This window comes from Hoplias malabaricus, chromosome 10 (assembly GCF_029633855.1).
Source record: "Hoplias malabaricus isolate fHopMal1 chromosome 10, fHopMal1.hap1, whole genome shotgun sequence".
In the NCBI taxonomy this organism is placed as follows: Eukaryota; Metazoa; Chordata; class Actinopteri; order Characiformes; family Erythrinidae; genus Hoplias; species Hoplias malabaricus.
The window spans coordinates 7,915,133-7,939,547 of record NC_089809.1 but is presented as its reverse complement, the minus strand read 5'-3'; the positions used below and the strand labels follow the sequence as shown (position 1 = coordinate 7,939,547).

At 36.6% G+C, this 24,415-nt stretch overlaps 1 protein-coding gene across 1 annotated transcript in view; it reads left to right on the top strand.

Moving 5' to 3' along the window:
• The window catches only part of si:dkey-246i14.3 (ephrin A4), a 32,998-nt gene that overhangs the window by 3,538 nt on the left and 5,045 nt on the right, over nt 1–24,415 (top strand). The window contains exon 3 of the mRNA XM_066683228.1: nt 8,794–8,862. Within this exon, the coding sequence (XP_066539325.1) occupies nt 8,794–8,862 (69 nt within the window). The remainder of the gene's footprint in view (nt 1–8,793; nt 8,863–24,415) is intronic.

Below are 24,415 nucleotides of genomic sequence, written 5' to 3'. Positions count from 1 at the left end.
GATCTTCTCAAAATTTGTGTTAATAATAAAACTAAAAATATAGCTGTCTACATTTTGTATTGTGGACCTTGATATGGACGATGTACATTAGAGCAAAGATACTGCCTTATATCTGTATGGTGTAGTTTTGTGTGCATTACAGGCACATGAATATGGAGTCAAAAAAGGGTCAAAAAGATTTTGAGTTTGAAAACAATACTCAAAAATGTAACGGACTTTGTAACTGCATTTGAGCAACTACAGACACGTCAAACTAAAATCCACAAATGTACTGGAATGCACAAATTTAAAACAACAACAACAATAATAATAACTTAAAATCACAAATGTGAAAAAAAGATTTGCATTTGTAAATCAAATGTGTGAATTAGTACCTTCTCAAACGGCTTAAAATATGCAAGAGCAGACCTTTTTAAGGTTCCAAAAATCCACACATTCTCCTTCTCTGCTGCGAGTGCGAATCTCTTTTTGCAGTTGCGGATTTAAGACCCTGTTTTGACGGAAAATTGATGGACCAATAGGAAACCTTCAGCTGGACCAATCACATCGTGAGATTTGTTAAACCAATCAGAACACTGATTTGTTTCTGACACCATAACGCTTTTCCACAAAATGAACTCCGGTTCTTGAACCAGTTCCGTTACTGATTCTTGGAACCTTGGTTCTTTCCAGTGAACCGCCGTGTTTCTACACGTTTTGAGGGGAACCAGGAATACGTCATGAGTGGGGGACGTTGTGGCCGAGTTCAGAGGCGTCCTGCTGACCTTGTGAACAGCGGAGAAACATAACCAAGATTTTAGTTTTAAGTTTTTGTTTTTTTTTTCTCTCCCCTCCCCATTGTACCTTGAAAGCTCTGGTTTAAACCTTTAACATTAGTTTTGGATGAAGTATTGTTTATTGTTAATGTCATGGTTAAGGATTAGGATTAAGGTCAGGTTTGGGAAATGGTAAAACCTGGGGCTGTACATAGCAGGTCCTCAGAAGTACAGTAATGCAGTGATGCCTGCATGTGTGTGTAGATTGTTGGTTTAAACATTTGGATTGATGAGTAAGCAGTGAAAAATGAGATTTTTCTTTCCTCTGCAGTGCTGTTCTTCCCTTTCCATTTAAAACCACAGAAAGAAGGAAAGGAAAGATGGTCTGTGGTTATAATGAGACATGTCAGATTTTTTTTTTTTTTTCCTGTTTTCTTACCGCTTTAGTTTCAGGCCATCACCCCTCACCTCCTCCTAACTTCCTCCAACTTTCACTCCACTCTGTCTTTTATCTGACACAAGTTTGCCAGGCTAGAAAACAGGGGGTAAAGTAAACAAGTTTAAAAAAAAAATCCAGATTCCAGAAAATAATGGGGTGAAAAGTATGATGGAGAGGAGAAAAGCAAAAAAGATCAATACAGGGGCCACAGCAAAGGAGAATGAAGAAAAACGAACAAAAGAGAGAACAGACAGAGGTGCAGCAGGACAAGAGAAGATGGCAAAAAGGCAGAAAGGAGGAAGGCGAGAATAAAACACAGAGCGGGGACAACAAAGGAGAGAGAGAGGGTGGGAAAAAGTGAGGAGACAGACAGAGGTGTGTGTGGGGGGGTGTATCTTTACATAAATTACTGATCTGCTGAGGGGGACAATGGTGTATTGTTCGAGCATGAGATCCAGTACACACAGCGCAGAGACTATTGTGTCCCTCGCTTCACAAATTTTACCGCCTCCCTCCTACACACACACACACACACACACTCATACACTATCTGTACATGTGTGTTTCCCCATTGTTAACTTCAAAGATCGAATAACGATGTGTCGTTCTGACAAATGGTCAAGATCACAGTCCTGAAGAAAAACTAAAGAATTTAATCTACATTTGTTGTGTCTGTGCCTCTGTGTCTGTGCTTTGTTTTGGTCTCTTTGTGAGGACCAAAGTTTAACAGTCATATCAAAGACGTTTGACCCCTCTTTTGTTTGGTCATTGCTGTTTTTATTTTGGCCGAAATGTTGTTGATTAATGAACCAATAGCGATGGACCTACATTACTTTTGAAAGTCTTGTCACATTTGCTTACAGCACTGAAGATTTTATTTGTGTTATTTTTATGACAGTCAGTGTTTCAAGCTCTTAACCTGTGGAGGTACAGGTCAGGGTCAGTGAGTGCCACCCACACCCCTATTTTTATTTTTATTTTCTTTCACAGAACACACTGTGGTGTAATGGAAGGCAGGGTCAAGTTGGGACATCAAAATGGTGGTGATAGGAACCAGATATCTGAAGAGTTTAATACAGTTAAAAGCTCCTTTACAGAAGATTTTAACACTTTTTTTTAACAGATATTGTATATATTTTATAATTAATTTTTTTTGTATTATTACTTTTATATTAGTTTTATAACGTAGTCCTATTACAAGTCAAAGCCATTAAAGTATATACATGGTTTTTTATATATATATATATATTTGTCAGTGGTCTGGACTTTCTCTACAGTGAAGTCTTCCACATCAAACCACACGGAATGTTTGATGGTTTAATATCAAACATTTGTGCAGATTTGACAGATCAGTGTCGTTCTCCCATTTCTATCAGATTTTCTGTTTGTTCTGAGATGTTTTCTTCGAAACACATGTCGTCTTTACATCTTTAGCACACCCTTGCTAACTCTGCTAACTCTTTGGATGTTGGGAGTGAATGGCAAGGAAACAGGGGAAAGCCACTTGGGGCCCCCTAGTGTACTGAAGTAGAAGTAATTTAGTTGTCAGGTCTGGCCTACCACATACGACCTTATTCTCAAAACACATTTATGCAGCTCTTTATCTTTCTAATACACACACACACACACACACGCATACACCCTGACTGGAGTCAGACATTCTCGTTTGTGTTGATGCAAAATTATGGCACAGGCCTAACTGGAGGTATGTGCGGTTGTTAAGAGTGTGTTAAAAGCCCTGTGTTCTAGAGGGAAATGGCTGCAAACGTAGTGTGTGTTACTGAAAGTGGCTGATTTATGGTTATGAGCAGTGTGATTAAACATGGAGCCAGTTCTGCTTTCCAAAGTAGTGCTGCCTGCCGAGTCATTGCCACTGGTCTGTAATATCTAGAAAGCTCAAATGCACCTTAAATACCCCTGGTCAGATTACTTTTTATTTATTTATTTATATGGAGATTGTTTTACCACAAGATTTAAAGCAGACATATTATGAAATAAAACACTTTTAGTGCATGTACACATCAGTTTGGGGATCTGGAGCTCCTACTGAACCACACACTGTGAAGTAAAACCACCCAGGCAGTTTTTGTGGACTGGCTAAGTCCTGAAAGCCTGAGATGAATCAAGTTGTTCTGATTTAAGGCTGCTTCCTCCACAAAGTGCAAAGATCTTTGGATTGTCCTGTCCTCTTTTCTGAGTCCCTGCAATCACAGCACTGAACTCACAATTTATGTAAGGGCAAAAAGACAAGGTTAAATGGAGCAAAACAGACACAATGGGCATGGAGAATTAAGTGTATCAATTAAATATGGCAAAAACAAAATGATACAAGGAAAAATGGCTAAACCCCAAAGCTTCTGCTCCTCACTCCTCGTTCCTGGGATCGTTGAAGTGATCTGTGGCTCCTTCTCATTTAAAGCAGCAGGTGCTGAAACCTTCTTTCTGAACAGGGCTGTTCAGACAGGGGGAGAGCACGTCAAACAGTGGTGTTTTTGATCCTTGTGGTATTTTGAACAAAGCATATAACTAGTGTTTCATTAAGACCAGTGTTAACTAAAAACTGGTAAAGAGGTATAATATGTGACAATTAAAATATATATATATACAGGTAAATAACTCACAAATATGCATATATCTTCATATTTAGTGCAAAGATCCTATTTATCTGAGTTTCAACAGGCACCATATAGCCCCCTGCTCGTTTAACTTTTTTTTCTGAAGTGTATGAATAGCTGCAGTAAAAAAAAAAAAAAGAAGTCTGGAATGGATTTAGACTAGATATAAAATATCTATGAGGATATTTATGAGAGAATTAGTGAGGTTTGATACCTCATAGTATTGAAGTCTATTAATCCAGAGCAGGGCTGAATGGTTTTTTAGGGAAATAGATTTTTGTGATTTTTCTGATATTGTGACTGTGATTTAAATTAAATTCAGATCTGTTTTTTTTTTTTTTTTTAAATAACCAAGCGGACCAAGATCTGGCTTTAATTTTGATTTTAAACACTATAAGGAAATATTGCGATACCCCATTTCGAATGAGGTAATATTTGGAAAACACAAATTCTACTTGTTGAAACATGTGGCGTGAGTTCGGTTGGAAAAATGTGATCCGACATTTCATTCCCCCTAAAGTCAAATCGATGCAGCTGGGTATATCTCAATTATGTTGGAGGAACTGTGGCTGCTTTGATGCAGGACAATTCCATATTTTCTGGAAATGCATTAAAATTCACTACTATCCGAATGAAGTTTGGGATCATATTAACAAAATCTTATCTCTAGATATTCCAAAGGTTTTCTTAGTATTGTATATGGGAAATCTCCCAGATTGGCTGATTGGGACGGATAGATACCTGCTGTAGATCTTTTTAGTTGCTAGCAATCACTAGAAAATGGCTACACACAGACCCCACTATCATTGAAAAGTGGAAGAATATTGTTAATAACATACATTACATTTGCTCTGAGATTAAAAAAAGCTAAAATTAACGCTAACTGGGGAAAATGGCTGATTTGCATTAATTCTTTACTACATTTAACTATGAATATAGAAGAATCCTATTCTTCTATAGCCTAGCCTAGTCTCTTTTTATTTGTATATATATTTTACGTCTTAACTCATGTAAATTGATCTGTTTGTGTACAATACCACTCGTTATGATAGGAACAAGATGTCTGTAATATTACTTGATCCCTGGCAGCCTGTTGTTTGAAGTGTGTAAGGTTGAAGCATTAAACTTTGGAAGTCAAACCAAACACTATAAGGACTTAACATTCTGCCAGCTATTTGCATTCTGCCAGCTATTTGCTATGCCTGTCATTTGCTCACGCAGATGACAGGCATTCAAACATAAACAGAAACAAGGAAGGTAGCGTAGCAGACTCTGCTATCATGCTAAAAGGGCTAACAGTGCATCACACTGACTGCATGGCTGCATCTCTTAGGACTAACGGTGGTGGAAGATATTTTCAAAATCTTTGTATTGAAGTTTTTTTTTTTATTACTCAATTCTGTGCTTCCATCTATGTTTTCTGCATCACAGAAATCACAGGGCCCTAGATTTGGGCACCCACTACCTTGTCATCAGTAGACAGATTTTCCTTCTTTGGACCACTTTTGGTGGGTAATGACCACTGCATTCTGGGAACACCCCACAAGACCTGCTGGAGATGTACTGACCAAAACTCTGTCTTTTGCTCATGTGCAGCTGCTCCAACACATCCCTCTCTATTTCATGCCTTTGTCTGGAAATTATACACACTCAGCACAGCTAAACACACATGTCAGAAATGGATTCACCTTAAAGTCGCTGAACTCGTACCTTTTTATGGGCTATCTATAAGCTTGGGGGCAAAAAAAATAAATAGGAGACATCAAATGCACCAACATTTACACAGGCCATTTGTTGTGTGTTGTTAAATTCAGCAACTCGACAGTAATTTTGCATTAAAACTTGGATGTGCTTATTTCCACTTTTTTAAAAAAATCAACAAAATGTTCTATACAGCCAGGGGTGTTCCAAACCTTTGCATATGAATAGAAATACAAATGTCCTACACCTATGACATCAATACTCATGTGAACAGTTCTCTTTACTAAGATATCTTGTTTTATTTTACACATGACATCGTCTAGGCCCTGTATTGATATTTGAAATTGGTAGAATTTTTTGCTACATTAGTCGGTGCGCTTATCCTGCAAAATATTCCAGCTAATATCATTAGCCCACAGGCAGAGTTTTATTCCCCCACCCCTCCAAATGCCTCATTTACGTTAAGCTAATGCAGCATGCATGAGTTTGAGCAGTAGCGATTGTGCTATTTCTGAAAACGTATGACACAGTGTAGGCCAAATGGACAAGTTTTTACCTCAACATAAGTCTCTGGTGTATATATGATTAGCAAGGACCACTGGGGCCGATTTGGGATCTTTCAGAGCTACTTGTGGTTCTCCATTAACCTTAATGGGACTGTAGGGTGGTCCAAGTTCAGCATTCTTGTCTGTCTCGGTGCTCTTTTCTCCAAATATTTCTCCGAAATATTCCATATTAACTGCTGTCTGTTTGTAGACATGCTAATGGCTATAATCAATACACAGCCATTCTGCATAGTCCCATGGGAAAGCATTGCCAATCCATGGTTTGCAGACACATTATTTTTTAATTGTTATCATTTATTTATTTATTTTTAATAATATTATTTTATTATTATTTATCTTTTTTTTGATTGAACACTACTTTGGGGACCAAATGTCTGATTTCAGAGTACAGCACTAATGAACACAGATGGAACAGTCTGATACATTTATCTCATACACAGCTCCTGTCCCAGCACTGGAGAGTCTCACAACACTGAAAAACACAGAAGCCCACCACCTTGCATCTGGGTGGTAAAGGATCCCACTGTCTAGCATAATGAGGAGAAGGAAAAAAAAACTGTTGTCCACTATTAGCCATATTAGCATTTTCCTTATAGGATCTAATGAAAAAGTGTTAGCATGTTGGACTCCAATGCATTTCTCTGCTCTTGTGACCAAATTATTCATAAATAGATCATATACATGATTCAATAATCATATTATTTCACTCAGGTTTTGATTATTACTACATTTCTTTCTCTGATTTGGCATGAGGTTTAATAAAGTATTTCTTCTTGACCGCACTGTAGAATCCCATAAGTCTCTGTAGGGCACAGTGTCTGTCATAAAGTAAAGCTTTCTGCACTCACTCAGTGCCTTGTATGTCAAAAATAATTATAGTTAGCTATAAGGTTCGTGTTTCCCGGTCGGATTCGTGCACTGTCTGGGTGCAGCATTTTTTGTTTTATTATCTGTGATATTATCTGTTATTTATAATCTGTGAAGTTGGGAGTATGGCATTATTGGGACCTAGCTCAAGCTCCTACTGACTGACAAACATGAACAGAACTCTGTTTACAAATGTGACACGGATAAATGGGTCAAGGATCCACACTTAAATTTCTTTAATTTTACCGTCTAAATGAGAACTAAGTGTTGACAGAAACAACAAAACCATTTACACATCAACATTTTTTAGTTGTGTTTGAGTAAAACCCAAAGTAGAGTAGCTCCTCAATATGGCAGCTACTCTACACAGTGACATCAGCTGCAGCCCATGGATAGAAAGGTTTGCTCAGGTGCCTCTGCAGGTGAAAGGTCTGGGTAGAGTTCAACTGTTCTGTGGAATGATGAAGCATCATTCAAGACTTTTGGAGTGGCTTTGGTGACTCAGCGCTTATCTTCAACATCAGTATCTGACCTCACTATTGTTTTTTTTGTTTTGTTTTGTTTTTTTTATTTAGTTGAATGTAATACAATCCTTATATAAATGTTCTAGCCTTCCCACAATAGAGGTTTCTGTTGCTGTTCCTGCAGCAAGGATGTCATCCAGAAAGTTTCTGTAAAAAATATATATATTTTATTTATATATTTATTTGTTTTTAATTAAGTAATTTGGAGCTATTGCTCCATTCATCAGTATGTTTTCACACAATGCAATGTGAAGGACAGCTGCCATGTTCAAATGATGTGGAAATCTAAAAAACAAAAATGGAGATATTTCTATTTGTTTATTTTCTTATAATCTTATTTGCACAGCAATTATATGCATCTATATCAGTTTAAAGACACAGTTTAGATAAAATAAACAAAAAATCATTATCATTTTTTACAAGTAGTATTAAAATATACAATAATCTTTGATGATAAAACTGTAGTTTAATAGAAAAAGTGGAGATATTTTCTGACCATGGCCTTGAAATGGATTCAGTGGTAAACATGAGACAAGAAATGGGTCATTTTTTCTTCTTATTATTATTATTATTATATTGTTCTATTCTGGACAATTCATCATGAAATGTTTACAAAACTGAGCGTGTAAAACATAAAACTATGCTAAAGCTCAAGTAATGAGAGAGATTCATTGACTAATAATAGAAAAAAGTTAATGATGTTTCACGTCCTGAATTTCCTTGGCTCACTCAGGCTTACGTATCAGGATCACTCATTGTTAACAGAACTGTTTAATTTCAGCCTTGTGTTAATTACTGAAATAGGCTTAGCTTTTTAGTTTCCGACAGACACGCTTAGCCATCTCAGCAAATCATAATTATAGCCATTTATCTGGACAAAGGCGTATATATGTGTGTGTGTGTGTGTGTGTGTGTGTGAACACCTCCTTGTTTCTATGCTCACTGACTGTTCTCTCATTTCCATTGATCACATAGGAGCACTTTGTGATACAATTACAGAATGTAGTCCACCTGTTGCTCATCATACTTTATCTGCCCTCTTTTACCCTGTTCTTCAGTGATCAGGGTGGTGTGTTGTGCTGGTAAAAATGGATCAGACAGGGCAATGCTGCTGGAGGACCACACGTGCTCTTTGGTGGTCCTGACTTTTGAAGAACAGGGTGAAAGTGTGAAAATAATGTAGTCTGTAACTGTAGAGCTACAAAGTGAGTGTAGATACAAGGGGGTGGTCATAATGTTATGGCTGATAAGTGTACATTCTGTTTTTAGCTACTTGCTTTTTAAAGCATCCGTCAGCTAACTCTCTCTCTCTCTCTCTCTCTCTAGCCTTGTCCACAGATGATGGACCTCCCCTTCCTTGCATGAAGCTGAAAGTCACTGTGTGCTGTGAACCCAGTAAGTACTCCTCCTCCTTTTCATCCCTTCTTTTTTTTCTGCAGTTTTTTTCTTGGCAGTGGGGGAAAAAAAACACGTCCCACTTCTCTCACGCACTCAGACGACCCTCCTTCTCCGCACGCGATCCCCTTGCTTATTCTTAACCTCTCTCTCTCTCTCTCTCTCTCACTCATATTCCCAATGGATAATCTCTGTTATATCTGTAATATTAAAAAACAATTATTTTCTTATAATATACACAGTAAAAAATCTTCAATTTGCAGTCCTCAAAATAGTGTTTTCTACTTTTAATCAGATATTATATGAAAATGTGTTTCTATTGTTGATGTCAGGTTTGAAATGATAGAAGAACCTTTTTTCCCCTATGGTATAGAACCATACAACACTCCAGAGAACCATTTATCATACAAATGGTGCTATATAGAACACATGGTTCTACCCAGACCCGCTGCCTTTAATCATGGAAGAGCCACCTCTTTTGAGAGTGTGTATATACAAAAGTTTCCATTTTATATTCATTTTATAATCATTTAATAGAATATTCATAGGTAATATTTAGATATAAATTTGTGAATAAAATATCAGCAGTCATTGCAATTAGACAAATATATGTTTTCCACTCAAGTTAAAATGGCAAATGTGTTGGCTTTATCACCAAAAAAAAAAAAATATATATATATATATATATATATATATATATATATATATATATATATATATATATATATGACCTTTTAATTACGGATGTTTGTGTATTGGAATATATGCAAAAAACTATTTAGGTACACACATGGGAAAGTATTATATTTTTAAATAAATATATAAACACAGAAAGCACTAGATCATTTTATAATATAGCATTTCTTTCAGGTCATTTTTTTTTTTTTTTTTTAATAAAAAAAACAACAACTCCATTTTGTAAAATCTTTCAGAGTAGAGTTAGGGCTAAATATGATCATTGTCTGAATGAAATTTTTTTAAATGAAAACTGGTGAAAATATTTGCCTAATAATAATAATCATTGTAAGAACTTTATTACCCAGCACTATCTTTAAGAACATGCAGCATTTGTATGAATGCTATTATTGTTAGTCCAATAAAACATATTGTCGCTTTCCAAAGCAAAACATGCATGTCCATTTGTATGGATCTCTAGTTTATTTTATCATTTTTATCACAGCGCTGTCCTTCACATCACGATGAATGGACCAGTAGAAATGCCCCAAAAAGTACTTGGAATAAAATGCTTTTTACATTGACTTACTCCGAAATTTAAGTTTAAGTTGTTTTTTTGTTTCGTTTTAATTCTCCTGTGAAGTTACTAATTTGGAGATGCCTGTTTTTCCTTGGACCAGCGACAATATTACTTGAATATGCTGTAAATAGTCTACAGGAAATAAGCTTTATACTCTTATCAGGTGTAGGTGTTTTAATGCAGTCAGGACTAAACCTGTGGTTAAACATGTAAACCTTTGGGAAAACAGTTACGCACAAGTGGATATGAATTAAATACATGCTGTGAAGTAAATGTTTTGTCACCTCTGGGAACAAAACATCTCTTGTCCATAAAAGTAGCTTTAAAGGGGCAGTAACAAAATGTAATTTGAAACTGTAGGTAACAAGATTCCTGGCGTATTTACATTCACTATTTTCTCATGCCAGGCATGTGACGTTAAATATTAACGTAAATAAAGAAAAATAACAAAAATTTAGATCGTTTTTTTTTTTTTTTTTCCTGAGAGCGAACTCTTGTTGAGTTTAATATTTTAATGATTAACTTTTAAAAACAGACATTTTACCACTTGTCTGTCTGTGGATAAAGATATAACACATGTGATACTATGCAAAATTTTACAGAGATATAAAATGATTGACATAAACATAATCATAGTTATCATAGTGTCTGTACGGTCTTAAAATAGTCATCCACTTATTTATTTTCTTGACTGGTATATTAGCAAAAAGCATTATGGGTCTGCAGGTTGTTTTTGTGTGTGAGTGTGCGCGCTCGGGTGTGTGTGTGTGTGTTTAGCTCTCAGCCCCCTGCAGTAATGTTATTCTTCCGCCTGACTGAGCTGATGAGAGAGCAGTGGGGAAGGCCATCCGCTTAGAGTGGGAATGGCAGTCCAGTCCGTGAACCATCCACCCTAATTCCACCTCTCGCTTCACACACACACACAGATGTGCAACGGCCTGTCCAGTCCAATTCACCACCTCACGTTCCGCGCCGGCCCCAAATCAGCCTCTTGACTCCCCTCCACTCTTAAACGCCACCATCAGTAATAATTCAGTTCGTCCAATAATTCAGTGAAGTTTTTATATTCGGCCGAGAGAATGAGCTGCACACACCTCAGCTGTATAAGGTCAAGTTCCGCAAGTCTTATTTATGATAGTTTTATGATAGCATGATAGCTATTCATTTTTCTTTATTTCTGCTGGTTTTCTGCTGCATACTAGGGTTCTGCCAAATAAAAATATTCAGCCTACGAGCATTAATCTGAAATGTAGTCGCTCAGCCAAGACTTGAGTTTACAACGTAAGGTTTGCACTGGAGCTACAAAACTAATGGGCAGCAATTTGGGGCAAATGTAGCCTTGCTTGATGGAATTCACTTTACATGGGGTGGTGGGGTAATGTAATTTTACTCAGGACATGTTTATATTCATGGCCAATTTGCACAATAAATAAAAAAGATTCCTTATAAATAACAGAGTAGCTGCGTGATTTAGGGACCAAACACTTAAATGTGTAATCAACAAAAACCTGTGACCAGAAAACTCTAATGAAGGGTTCAAAGATGAGTACAAGAATGTTATTATATAATATAATGAGATATTATGTGGTTTGTTAGCATCTAAAGTCCTGTTTTTTGATTCAGATTTTTGTGGCCATGACCCAATTTGGTATCCAGGCAAATTTGTTTAAAAAATATAAGGCAAGCAAACAGCATACACAATCATTTTATTCAGAGCGAGGTACACTAATAATATCAGAACTGCATGATACCGACTCTTATGAATATAATTAGAATCATAACTGCATAACTGTGTTTACACAAAGTAAGGTGCACATAACGGGCTGTTTTCACTTGGCAAACATTTGTGGCTCTAATGTTATTGTTGGGGATGTGCTCTGCACCTGAAATACATTCATGTCTCGGGGTGATGGTGAAAGGGAGCGTTGGCATTACTATGGCAACTGTAAGCCTGCTGCACATTTTTAAACATGTCTGTCAAAATAAAAGTCCTGTGACCCACCAGTTGAGAAACACTGGACTATGCTACATAGCGTCAAGCTTGTTCTTTTGGTTTGTCTTCTGAATTTGAGCATTCTACAGGGTGCACTTGAGGTTTGCAACTTGAAAGACCTACCTGATTTATATTATGGAGGATGTAATAGATGCCTCCGCAAGCACCTCTATAATTGAGGGGAAAACTGTGAAATCATGTGTTCCACAGGATGGAATATACACACTAGGGCTGGACGATTAATCAAAATTTCCAATCGATGTAATTTTGCCTAGATCTATAATATTGTTTTAAACTTGTTTTTACTCTGTTAATGTCTCCCACTGTGTTATGGTACTGTCTCCTTAAAACCGTACTACCACGTGATTCTGTCCTATCAAATCTGCCACATGGAAGCAACATGGAGGAGAACCTAAACACAGAGGCCAACCGAGCAACTCTAGCAGCTTGTACCAACCAAAAATGCACTGTCAAATAAAACAAACGTGCACCTTCTTTTTATGTCAATTTTTAGTTAATTATATCAATGGAACACACCAGCTCTCTTTCACACTGTGTGATAGCTTTATGATGAATGGGCCAATAGAAATAGAATATTAAATATTAATGGGCAATAGAAATGCTCCAGAATTACTTGGAATAAAAGGTTTTTACATTGAATTCCATTGAAAATTATGAAGATTTTTTTTCTTTCTCCTGTTCTAAAGTTGCTGTATTGGAAATGAAAGTTTTTGCATCTGTGAGGCCAAAAAACAAACAAAAAAATTGTTCATTAATCGTATTCAAGGTAAAATGTGGGACTAATCGTGATCTTGATTTATAAAATACAATTTGGGTTTAATTTTCTGGCTTGTTTTAAAGCAGTGAAGGGTGCTGGAATTTTACTTTCAGACAGTACTAAAATCACTGAGATACTTTGTTAAATATGGGCAGTCCCCCACCTCCTAATAAAAAATAATAATTTATTTTAAAAAAAGGCTTTAGATTGTAATATTCCTGAGCTACATTAGCCCTGTACGTCCACTATAGAACATAAACAAATGTAACCACAGCAGAGTCTTGGTTGATTGGCTTATTTTTGGGATAAAGGAGATTATTGATTTGTTTCATTCTATTAGACATTTCAGTGAACCATTTGTTAAAAGAGCTTTTGAATGAAGTGCATATATTGGCTGATATAGCTGTACAAATTTTAAAATGAGACATACACCTGCGCACACAGTAGTTTTAGTCAAGACTGATTTCCTGACAGATTTGTACAGGGCCTAGGTTTTATTGTGATGAATGTGAGGCATTGCTGTGGGGAGTGTTTGTGTAATGGCATGTAAACAGCTTGCCTTTACAGACAGGCAGGGTTTTTCATTATTATTATTCTGAAGAGGTGGATATGTAGCTCATTTATTGCTTTCTTGGGCCGGGACGATATCAGAGCACCCAGGCGTTTGATAAAGGCTGTGTTTGGGGTGGGTGTTTTTTTAGAGCTGCTTTATTCGTTTTGATTGGCGGTTAGTTTGTGTTATCCAAAAGTGGATGCTCAAACACAGTAAACATCCATACCTTCTCTATGTCCATTTTACTTCTTTTCATTTTTTCCATGCACTTCCTTCCTGCATCTCTCTTTCTCTCTCTCTCTCTCTCTCTCTCTCGCCTCTCAACCTCTTTCTGTTCTCTGACCGAAACTAATCCAGACTAAACTGTAGCATCTCCTCTTCTTCCTCCCTCCCTCCTCCTCCTCTTCCTTCTTCTCCTTCTTCTTCTCTCTCTCTTTCTCTACTGTTCTGTCGTTCCTGGACTGGCACTAATCTCCCCCCTTCTCTCTCTCTGTTTCGATTTCTCCTCCCGCCCCTCCCTCATTTTTATGATCTGTCGTTACCGGAGCAAAACTAATCTGGCCTCCATCCACTCCCGTCCCTTTTCTCCGTTCGATGTTTGCCACCCCTCCCTTACTCGTCCCTTTTTTCTCCCTCACTCCATCCATCCCCTCACTTCTATCGCCAGCACCCTTTAACACTTCTTCAAAACTGTTCGGTATCTCAAACAACACTGCCGTTCACATTTCAAATCAACAAAATAAAGGTCCTTTAATGCTACAGGCTTTGGATGTAATTGGTATAAAACCTTTACATTACTTAGAAAGCGGAATTTTCACCTTGAAAAAGCCCAAATCTAATTTTCAGGAACTTTTCTTTAAAGAAAAAGTTTCTCAGTGAATTCTGCATGGCATCAGTGCGTACAACATTTTTGGCACTTTTACTTTGTAAGGCTTTAGCAGGTTTGGTTCTATTAATATGAACTCTGGGATCATTGATCTGTGCAGTTAGTTAGAACAAGTGGAAACTCTGAGGTGCAGTATATAATGTCTTGGTCTATTTTTAAAAACTCTTGTGCAATTTGCTTGAAACAAAATGAAAAATGGACCTAAGACATTCATACAGACCAAACACACCCAGTCGTCTTCTCTTTGCTGGTCTTCTTTTCTTCCTGCCATAGACAAACATCTGCTTATGTTGTGCGAGTCATATTCCGTGGATAGTTTCAATCTGAAAACAAAGCTCAGCCTGATATTAAGCTAAAAATGTTTGATAATAACATGTGACCATCCCAAAAAAAAATATTATGCATTAATATGGTGCATTTCCGTTGTTTTATAAAAGCAGTTAGCCAAATGAGGCCATGTGTTAGAGTGATTTTACTCCATTTTGTGTCATGGGAGAAGCTCAGTAATACACAGCTTCTTGTAGCTTATTGGTTTACAGTGTCTCAGAGCATATATAAAACAAGACATGCATAAAAGCCACAAGCTTAGTTAAACCAGAGAACAGTGTAACTCAGAAACATTAAGTTTATAGAGGACAAATATATAGTGGGTTCCTAAAAGGCAGAGGGCATGTGTTTTGTATTTTGTAAGTTAATTACCACAGTTTTTCATTACAAATATTAAGCAAATCATTTGGGTCAATTTTGGCTTTAAAAATGATATTATACAGCTTTTTCAACAATTTAACACTGTCTTACATGTTCTTACTGGAATATTTGTGAAGCCTTGGTTACCCTATGTGATTTTTAGCACGATTTTTAAACCCAGGTTTCAGTTGGGCTGAATCAGTGCTTGTATGTAGTGTGGGATGTGTTCAGACTAGAGATGGGCGGTATCTTTCATACCATCATAACATCTCAAAATATTAACACAGTATACAGTATTACCATGGGGTGTGAGTGGGGGGTTGAGTGAGCCTCATATCTGTGAATGAGTCAAGTGAAGGGTTTTCGGCGCTGTGCAGTTCAGCTCAGCACAGCCTGACAGTGCACACCAGCACATGCGTTGACAGTAAAAAACATATGAGAAAGCAAATTCCAATGACTGGCACCGGACAAGCAGAAACTGCCTCCAGATTGCATGTCAAGCCAATTGCAGCATATTAAGTGTTTGATTTATTTTTGACCCAACTTTGGATGTAGTTCCGTAAACAGCCATTGAAAATAGAGCACAAATGGTAAACACAGGAAGTAGATACAGAAAACTGGCAATGAGCAAAAAATCTGTTCCAACTTTAACAGTGTTATATATATGCAACGCTTAGCATGCTTTTATCAAAATAACACAAGGATCAAACACCACAATTCCTTTCTAACCCTGTCTAAACAGCAGTGTTCAGAACAACCAGTTTCAGCTCCTGTTCCCTTAAATGAGCCACAGCTCAGTTAAGTGCGAAAGCCCAGGAGTGAGGGGCAGAAGCTCTGATTTTTAGCTCTTTCACCTTTTGTTCTCTGATATCGTTTCACCCAATTTAATCAGTACTGTTATTACTCTGCGCCAGTAATTGTTTTACTATGTTTAAATTTGTCTTTGCACTCACATAAACGCGGCTCTAGCACTGTGACTGGAGAGACTCGCGCAAGAAAACAGGACAGTTCTAAAGTCTATACACTCTACATAAGGAGTAGGGCAAAATCAGAATGACTCACATTATCCCATATTTTCTGACTTGGATTGTGGGTTGGTAGGAGCTCCAGATCCACAAATTAATGTGCTACTGCAATGAAACGCTGAGTCTTTTTCGTAACATGTCCCCATTAATGACAACATGCATGCAGTCCGGTATCAGAGCAGTCTGAGCTTTAATGCGAATAATAAGACTAAACAAAAGAAGCAATAAAGGCCTTAATGTGGTCAATGTCAGAAGTTTTGAGTATTGACCTGAATAGTGTGGACTAATTCTTACACATTTAGCTTGCCTTATTGTTTTTGTGTTGTTTTGTAATATTGCGATGGCACTACAGGTCTTAAACACAGATTTCAGTGCATATGCTTTTGTTTATATCCTTTGTTTCTGGGTCAAACACATCCACGGAAATCCCAGAAATGAATCCCACACTAAGATACTTATCCATTGAGTTTTTTTTTTTTAGTTTTTTTTTAAGGCTTGTACTTCTTCCATTTCTCCCTCATTACTTTCACCACACCTGTACCTCCCTCCGTCCCCGAATCGCATTCCTGCTGTAGTCACGTAGAGATGAGGACTGATGAGAGGTGAGCGTAAGTAGGCATGAGAAAACGGCACACCCGGGGGATGTTTTGCGCAGCTGGGGTTTTGTTCCCCCCTGGTAAACGTTCTAGGTTCTTTTGGTTCCTTCCTGTGGCGCACTCTTTTATCTGACAGCTCGCGTCCTGCCGAAGGTTCTGTCAAGCCCAGGGGCTGGAGACTTACATAAAAAAAAAATACTCCAGATCCAAGGCTCGTTCACCGCCATGAGGGGCAATAAGGTGTAATTAACAGGATTCTTTTTTAAAGAGCTGCTTTTCCTGGCTAGGTCATTGAAGCCGTAATGAGCTGGCTCGAGGGAAGCTGAAGGACAGTGTAGAGATCAGCGATACCTGAAGGAATAGCCTCGGCAATACTCTCCAACACAGGATACGGGCACCACTCACTGTCATTGCAGCAAAGCCTTGTGCCAGCAGTACATGGCACAGATTTCATTTTCTGATGCAATGTTCAAAGTGCAAATAGATGTGGATCTTTTATAGCGTATTAGATAAAGATCAAAGTGAATATGGTACATGTTTTTGGCATTTGAGGTTTTCCCAAGCCTGATCTGTATCAGTTCACCAACATTAAAATATATTTTAAACTGGTTAAATACAGTTAAACTTAAGTTTTTTTTCTTTTTCTTGTTTTGGTTGTGAGGTTTTGGTTGAGGGAGCTGAGAATTTTCTGAAAATAAATAAATTATAAAAACATTTAAACAGTGGTAATAAGCATATTTCTATTCCTTCTTTGTCCTCAGTTAAGCCAAGTGATATTGCTGTGTGTAAATTTTTCACCCTTCCCACTAGGAACATCACACACAGCAGTTTTTTAATCACTACTCATGAATTATCAAGGAACCAGTACTCAATACAAGTTTGAAAACACCTTTAAAACACTGTGTACACATCCGGCTCCATATACAGATCACACCAATAGAGAAGGTAATGCTTAACGATTAGTACAAGTCCCAACCACAGTAGCATAATTTAACAAAGCTGATGTTGGATACAATTTGGCTTTTTATTGAAATGTTCCCTTCCACCACAGAGGGATTTAAAAGTCTAGCAGAAGCTGCTTTGTCTGATCCACTCGTACCAGCACAACACACACTAACACTACACTACCACTTCAGTGTCACTGCAGCGCTGATAATGACCTACCACCCAAATCGTACCTGCTCTTTTGGGGTCCTGACGGATAAAAAAAAAACAGGGTCAAACAATGGTTGATCAGTTTACATGTTATTTTTACAGCGGTTAATTTGTCGTCAAAAAAATTTATTTGTTAAAATTTACTTCGTAGTATATACAGAATAATATAAAGGGTTAATGCGTATATATATGTTATTACCTGAGTCACTGCTTACTGTTACTGAAAAGTAAATCTGATATTACAACATTTCAGTTTGATTTCAATCATAAACGATTTCATGCGTCAAAACTGAGGCGGTAATATCTTGTTCAGAGCGTTTCCAAAACAGGTTACGCCACAGAACGTCATGCATCAGTGAGCTTTGGTCTTCCCTCTACCTGTGGCAAAGTCACTGGTTGTCTTGCCTTAGATGAGTTTAGTCCGTGGTGACTACTGCGTAAAGGGAACCCCCCACAAGACCCACTATTTTGGAGACACTCTGATTGAAACATTATAAATATCACAAAATAATCACAAAATTTGTACTGTATCCGTACTAGGCTTGGGTAATAATGTACGTTTTTACAAATGGTTAGAGTCTCTAGAATTATCCTGATAAATGATAATATTGTGTTTAAAATTGTATTTCAGTGCTGGGGAATAACATTTTTTTTTTTGCTGATGTTCCTTTAAGTTCTTAATGACTTACTTGATTAAATTAAAGGTTAAATAAAATTGGATAAAATAAAATAAATGCGTCAGCAGGACCTAGCTGAAATGGTGGATGGCTGGGTTGTCGATGAGGGGGGGACTGGGTTGTCGATAAAATGGGGCACGTAGAACAGCAACAGCCTTGTATTGGACCAATCGGCAATCTGGCTTTGAAGTAATTCAGTGAGTGTGGACCGTTAACCCACTCACACTATTCAAAAGAGACATGATTGACCAACATGCATGAAGCGATCCAGTGGTCATTACATGGGTATTAATTTTTAATATCACCTACCATATATATATATGAATGTGTGGACAAAGTCAAGGGTTAAATAAAGGCAACAGCATTTAAAAACAAAAACAAAAACAAAAAAAAACATGACCACCTTCACTATCCCCTCCCCCACACCCACCTTCAAATAAATAAAAGCCAAACAGACCTGGACCTAAATTAATAGACAATAATTGCAGTTGAAAAATTGGTCAAATTGTTCAGTGGTGACTGAGAAATAAACCAAGAGCTGAAGGGGTTAAGTATGAATTTGTCTGATCCTGCTTGCATGCCTTAGTTTGTGTCACAGTGAAAAGGCTCCCCCCCAAAGTCAGCTTCAGAAAAACAGCAGCCTCACGATGGAAAAACCCCCTGCAACACCAGCAACGCTCATCCTCCGACTATAAAAGTTCACTTGAAATTTCAATGTAAAATTTCTTCCCAAAAAGAGCGCAGCTCTGCTGAAAGTGGTTTTCAGTAACGAAGCTTTTCTAAATATACTTCTAACCATAAAGCAAAATTTTACCCCCAACGCCCACATAATCCCCTCCCCTTCTTTTCTACTTACTGAGAGCGACTTGTCAAAACATTAATTCTGCTGTTGTTTTCTCTCTCTCTCTCTCTCTCTCTCTGTCCCTCCCCTGCTGTGAGGAACCATTACAGTCAGTTCTACTTTCTCTCTAATTGATCCCTCTCTTTTTTGCCCCTTTCTCGCTCTCCCTCGTCCCTGCTGTGAGCACGCCATTTCCTGTTCCAATTCCTCTCTGTCTTTCTCTCTCTCTCTCTCTCTCTCTCATAATTCCTCCTCTTCCCCACGCCTTCCCAGCTTTTTCATTTTCTCTCTCACTATCTCTGCCATTTTTTTTTTTTTTTTTTTTTACACTTTCGGATAAAATCGACCCACCTACATTGCCCCAAATGTTTCAGGTTTTTTTATTTGCCTACATAAATTCATTTATTTTGCAAAATTTTTTTGTTAATAAAATTAGCAAATTTCTTTTTTTTCGCCCCCTTAAAATTGAAGCTTACTGGAGTGGTGAGATGATGTTCTTCTTCTGTTTTCTTTCTCGTTCTCTCTCTCTCTCTCTCTCTCTCTCTCTCTCCATATCTCTCGCTTTTCTCTCCTAGACGTCTGGTTTGACGCAAGTTAGAGGAGAGTGCAGCCATTTTAGGAAAGGAAACGTAAACACTCTGCCATTTTGGCACCACTGAACAAACACATCCAACTCCACAACAAACTCAAATGCTAAACATGGCATTTTATGTAATGACAGACTGGGTGCTTTTTTTTTTGGTGGGGGTGAGGGGGGTGGTAATATGAGAAATCCAAAAATGAACACTTTTGTATCTGTGTATTGTGAGTGGTAGGAAGAGAGTTGGTGCCTGCTGCCTCTTCGAGAGTAGTGTATGTATAGGTTTATTGTTTTTAATTGTTTAAAGAGTTTTATGTATTGTTCAGCTTGTTTTTATTTATTTTATTTTTAATTTTTTATTTAAATTATTTTATTATTTTTTTTAATCATTGCCGTTTACAACCTCAGTTAAATTACAGCAACTTCAACTGTTGGGGGAAAATGTCTTTTTGAAAATGTATTTATTGTTGTTGGATTGTTTTATTTGCCGCAGTGCTTTTGTTTCTTCATCACCTTTGTTTCAGCAGCTTTTACCGCACTTGTAAATCGAAATGACCTCATAACTCACAACTCCATTTTCTTGTTGTTTTCTGTGACTTGCATTCGTCTCTCGTTTCATTTCAACATGAAAGACCCCTCAGATTACAGTGGAATGACTTCTTTCATGGGTTTTGTGGCTCTAAATTAGTTGAGAATAATTACGAAAAACAATATAGGTGAAAAAAAAGTACATGTAGAGGAACAATACACAGGTCTGTGCAAGTCAAATGAAGGACACAACCAGTCAAAATATTTTATAATGGAAACCTATATTTGTTGCATATACATGAATAAATTGATTCTTAAGGAGCTAAATAACTATATTCAAAGAAATGAATGGCACTCTAAATATAAAAGAGCACTGTAATTTTCAGAGTTAATGATTATAAAATACAGTAATTATAAACTGACCAAGAATGCCGTGGAACGTTGAGAATGAATTAATATTAAAAATACTGTTTACTTGAATCTAAAGACTTCTTATGAAGAAATGGCTATGACATTGGAAAAATTTGCTTATGTAATTGCTGTACACAATTACAGTTATTTAATTACAGTTGTTTTCCCAAAATCTACACTAGAATTTAGATGAAAGATTTAAAAACCACCATGTGTTTATAGTGTACCATCACAAATATTTCTTAACATTTTATATGAACCCAGTAGTTTGGAGCTTGTGAGGTGGTAGATGAGGTTGTTTGACCCGGCTCAGTAACGAAATACTAATATGCAGTGGATTTGGAAAATCGCATACGTCCCAAGCTGGAAAAGTACATGGACTGGGGTCTTTGCTGGAGAAAAAGCAGTCCTTAGATCTCCTTAGACCTTATCATTTAAATCGCAATCAGAAAATCAGTGTGGAGAATTGCAGTCGTGTATTTTTCCCAATATATTCAGCGTAAGACATTAATAAATTAAATCACAATTATTAATATAAGATGCGATTCCAAGCATTAAAGTGTAAAGCCAGAGATAAACAAACCAGGTTTATTTCCGTTACTGCCGCCCACTTGCTCTCATTGTTCAGTTTTTCTGCAGATTGCCTCAGACGAGCTGTAAACACCCTGGTGGAATGTTCCTGCCTGTTTAACACAACTAATTAATTTTAATGATTTTTTTGAAGACGGGGCACATTCTTTATTACAGAAAAGAGAATAACAGTCTCTCTCTCTCTCGCTCCCTAGCTCTCTCTCAGACTCTATTTGTAAAATTTCTGCATCTTCCGGAACGTGTAGGCCAGATCAATAGCACACACACACACACACACACACACACACACACAGCTAAAGCTCGTTATCGACAGACTCTAAATGTGCAGTATTTTGCGTCTGAGTGCTAGAGAAATCTGTGCCTAGCTGCTGCAGAACCAGAATACATTCAAATTTAAATATTTTAAGACAAGTATTTATTTATTTAAGCAACGCAGAATTATATCGCCGAGCAAAGGGAACCATGTTTCTCCCTTTTATTTATTTATTATTATTTTTCATTTGTTAAATTTTTTCATTTGAACACGTCAGCTGCTCTTTACACTGTGGTAATTTCACAGCAGATTGAACGATTGAAATGCTCCAAAATGTACTCAAAGTAGATTTCTTTACATTAACTTGCATTAAAATGCATACCATTTTGGTTTGCTCATGTAAAGTAATTTATTTTTTTTTTATTTGTATTATTTATTTTTGGGTTTTTATCTTTGGGTTTTTATTTATTTATGTTATATTATATTTTTGGACTGCACTGATGCCAGTAGCCTTAACGTTGTTGTAAATCATAAAGGGTTTGTGCTTTTTTGAATGATCTGAAAACGCTATCTTCACTTTGTTTATTTCCAGTCCCAATTTAACAATACAAACAAACCAAAATGACTCTGACAGATGAGTGCCATTAACTTCCATTAAAATTAAAGACCATTTCTCCAAATACTGTAAAACTATTAAATTGGAGATGTATGGTTTTTGTACTAATAGCAACAACATATTTAATTGCTGCATTGACATAGACCTAAAGGAGAGAAGAAAATAATCTCACAGAAAAACAGATGATCCATTAATGTTTCCGCATTTCTTGCAATCACTGAGATGTAAAAAAGTCATTCCGAGTGGTTTGATGTGAAATGGTGCATTGCAGTGATGTCTTTACAGTAGAAGTGATAGGAACCAGATGTCACGACGTGTACAACACAAAAATAATCATTTTGTTTATCATCCACATTCACCAGTGAACCTACAAATGTCTTCCGTTGTTTTATATGGTAGGCTGAGGAGGGTAAAATCTGGAATAATTTGTTTTTACTGGGGACTATTTTGCCTCAGAACTCTCTGAATGTATATCTCCACCATGAAAGGATTTTATAAATATGTTTAAGCCCAAAAGATGATCTCAAAACGATTCGACGACAATGTCTCAGACATCAGACGGAGGGTTTATAATCATTACATTTAATAGCTTTCTGTAATGTACCTGTAACAGACATACATCTGCTCCACTGTAGCTATTTAAATCCCATTTTAATAAAAGCTAAGACACTTACAGTTCTAAGAAGAAGGTACAAACTTATATTCCTATTAGAAACATGTATTCAACAAACTTATGCTCAAATTATTACTTTTTTCTTCTTTCACTGATAAACTAAGTGACTATAAATAGTCTGCATTGGGTTTCGCTTAAATTATAAACCCTTTTATTCACTTGTGCACTTCTGTGTATGAACCTTTAAACGCTGATCTTTATTTATTTGATTTATTATAAAAGTAGGGGATATGAACTGGCTGTAGTTTATAAACTTTGATTCAGAGTTATAAATGTGTTTTTTCTTAAGTTTAAACATTAGATCATTTTTTTCTTAAAAAGCTGTGCAACATAACTTTAATATATTTTAACAGTTTATTTATAAAAGGGGCAAAATATGGCTGGATATTATAAGCTTAATTTTAGGAATCAGTTTTGTAAGTTTTTTAATTTTTTTTTACACTTAGGTTTATACTTTAAAATGTAATAAAGAAATTAAATTTTTCTATCTTTCTTTTGTTTCTTTTAATATCGACAGTTATCAGCAATTACTGGACAATTATGACAGTGTTTTTTTTTAGAAATGTAGTGACCTCACACTAGTGCAAAATTAAAGTGTGGATTTACTTTTTTTCTTTTTTTTTTTTAAACAAAAGTAATCTCTGTAAGTCAGGGTTAAATAAAAGGTTAATATATTGTAGCAATTTGTTAAAGCTTAGGGATTAAGAAAAGACTCAAAGACTTACTTTTTTTTAAATATTTTGGAAGACAATAACTTGCATATTTCACAAATTTAATGTAGATTTTTTTGTCTTTTAATTAATATGTAAATGGATGAAAAAGTGCTCAGTTGGATGTTAAAGTTAAATGTTTAACCATCAAAATGGACAAGGTAAAAAATGCTAACAGCTAGTGAAAGGCTTTTTATGATCTACATTGAAAAGAAAAAATAGTTTTGTTGCAATAATGGGGAGAAAAACTTTATTTTATCTTTTGTTTTGTTTTTGTTTTTTTAATGTAAAATGTATTTCTTTTATTAAGTATTTTAATAGAAACTGTCAGATCAGAATTTTCATGTTCTTTATGCAGAGGGTATAATCACGTTGGGGTGTGTGTGTGTACACGAATGGTCTAAAAATGCAACCAGTATTTTCAAGTGCTATAAAAATTAAATACGATTAAATAGAAATAAATGAGTCTTTTATATAACAACACTCTTAACACTCTCTCCTTCAGTTTCCTCACATTCTTTCTCTCTCACTCTCTCACTCACTTGCTTTCTTGCTTCATCAAATTCATGCTTCCACTTAATAGCTCTTATTTTCTCTCTCTCTCTCTCTCTCTCTCTCTCTCCCACATCCCTCCTTTTCTCCGTTATGGACCCTAGTTCACCCCCCCCTCCCGCCCACACCCCTGCTGATAGCGTGACACTCAGACACAAACTCCTGCCCTCGTCCGTCTCCTTCCTCTCCCCAT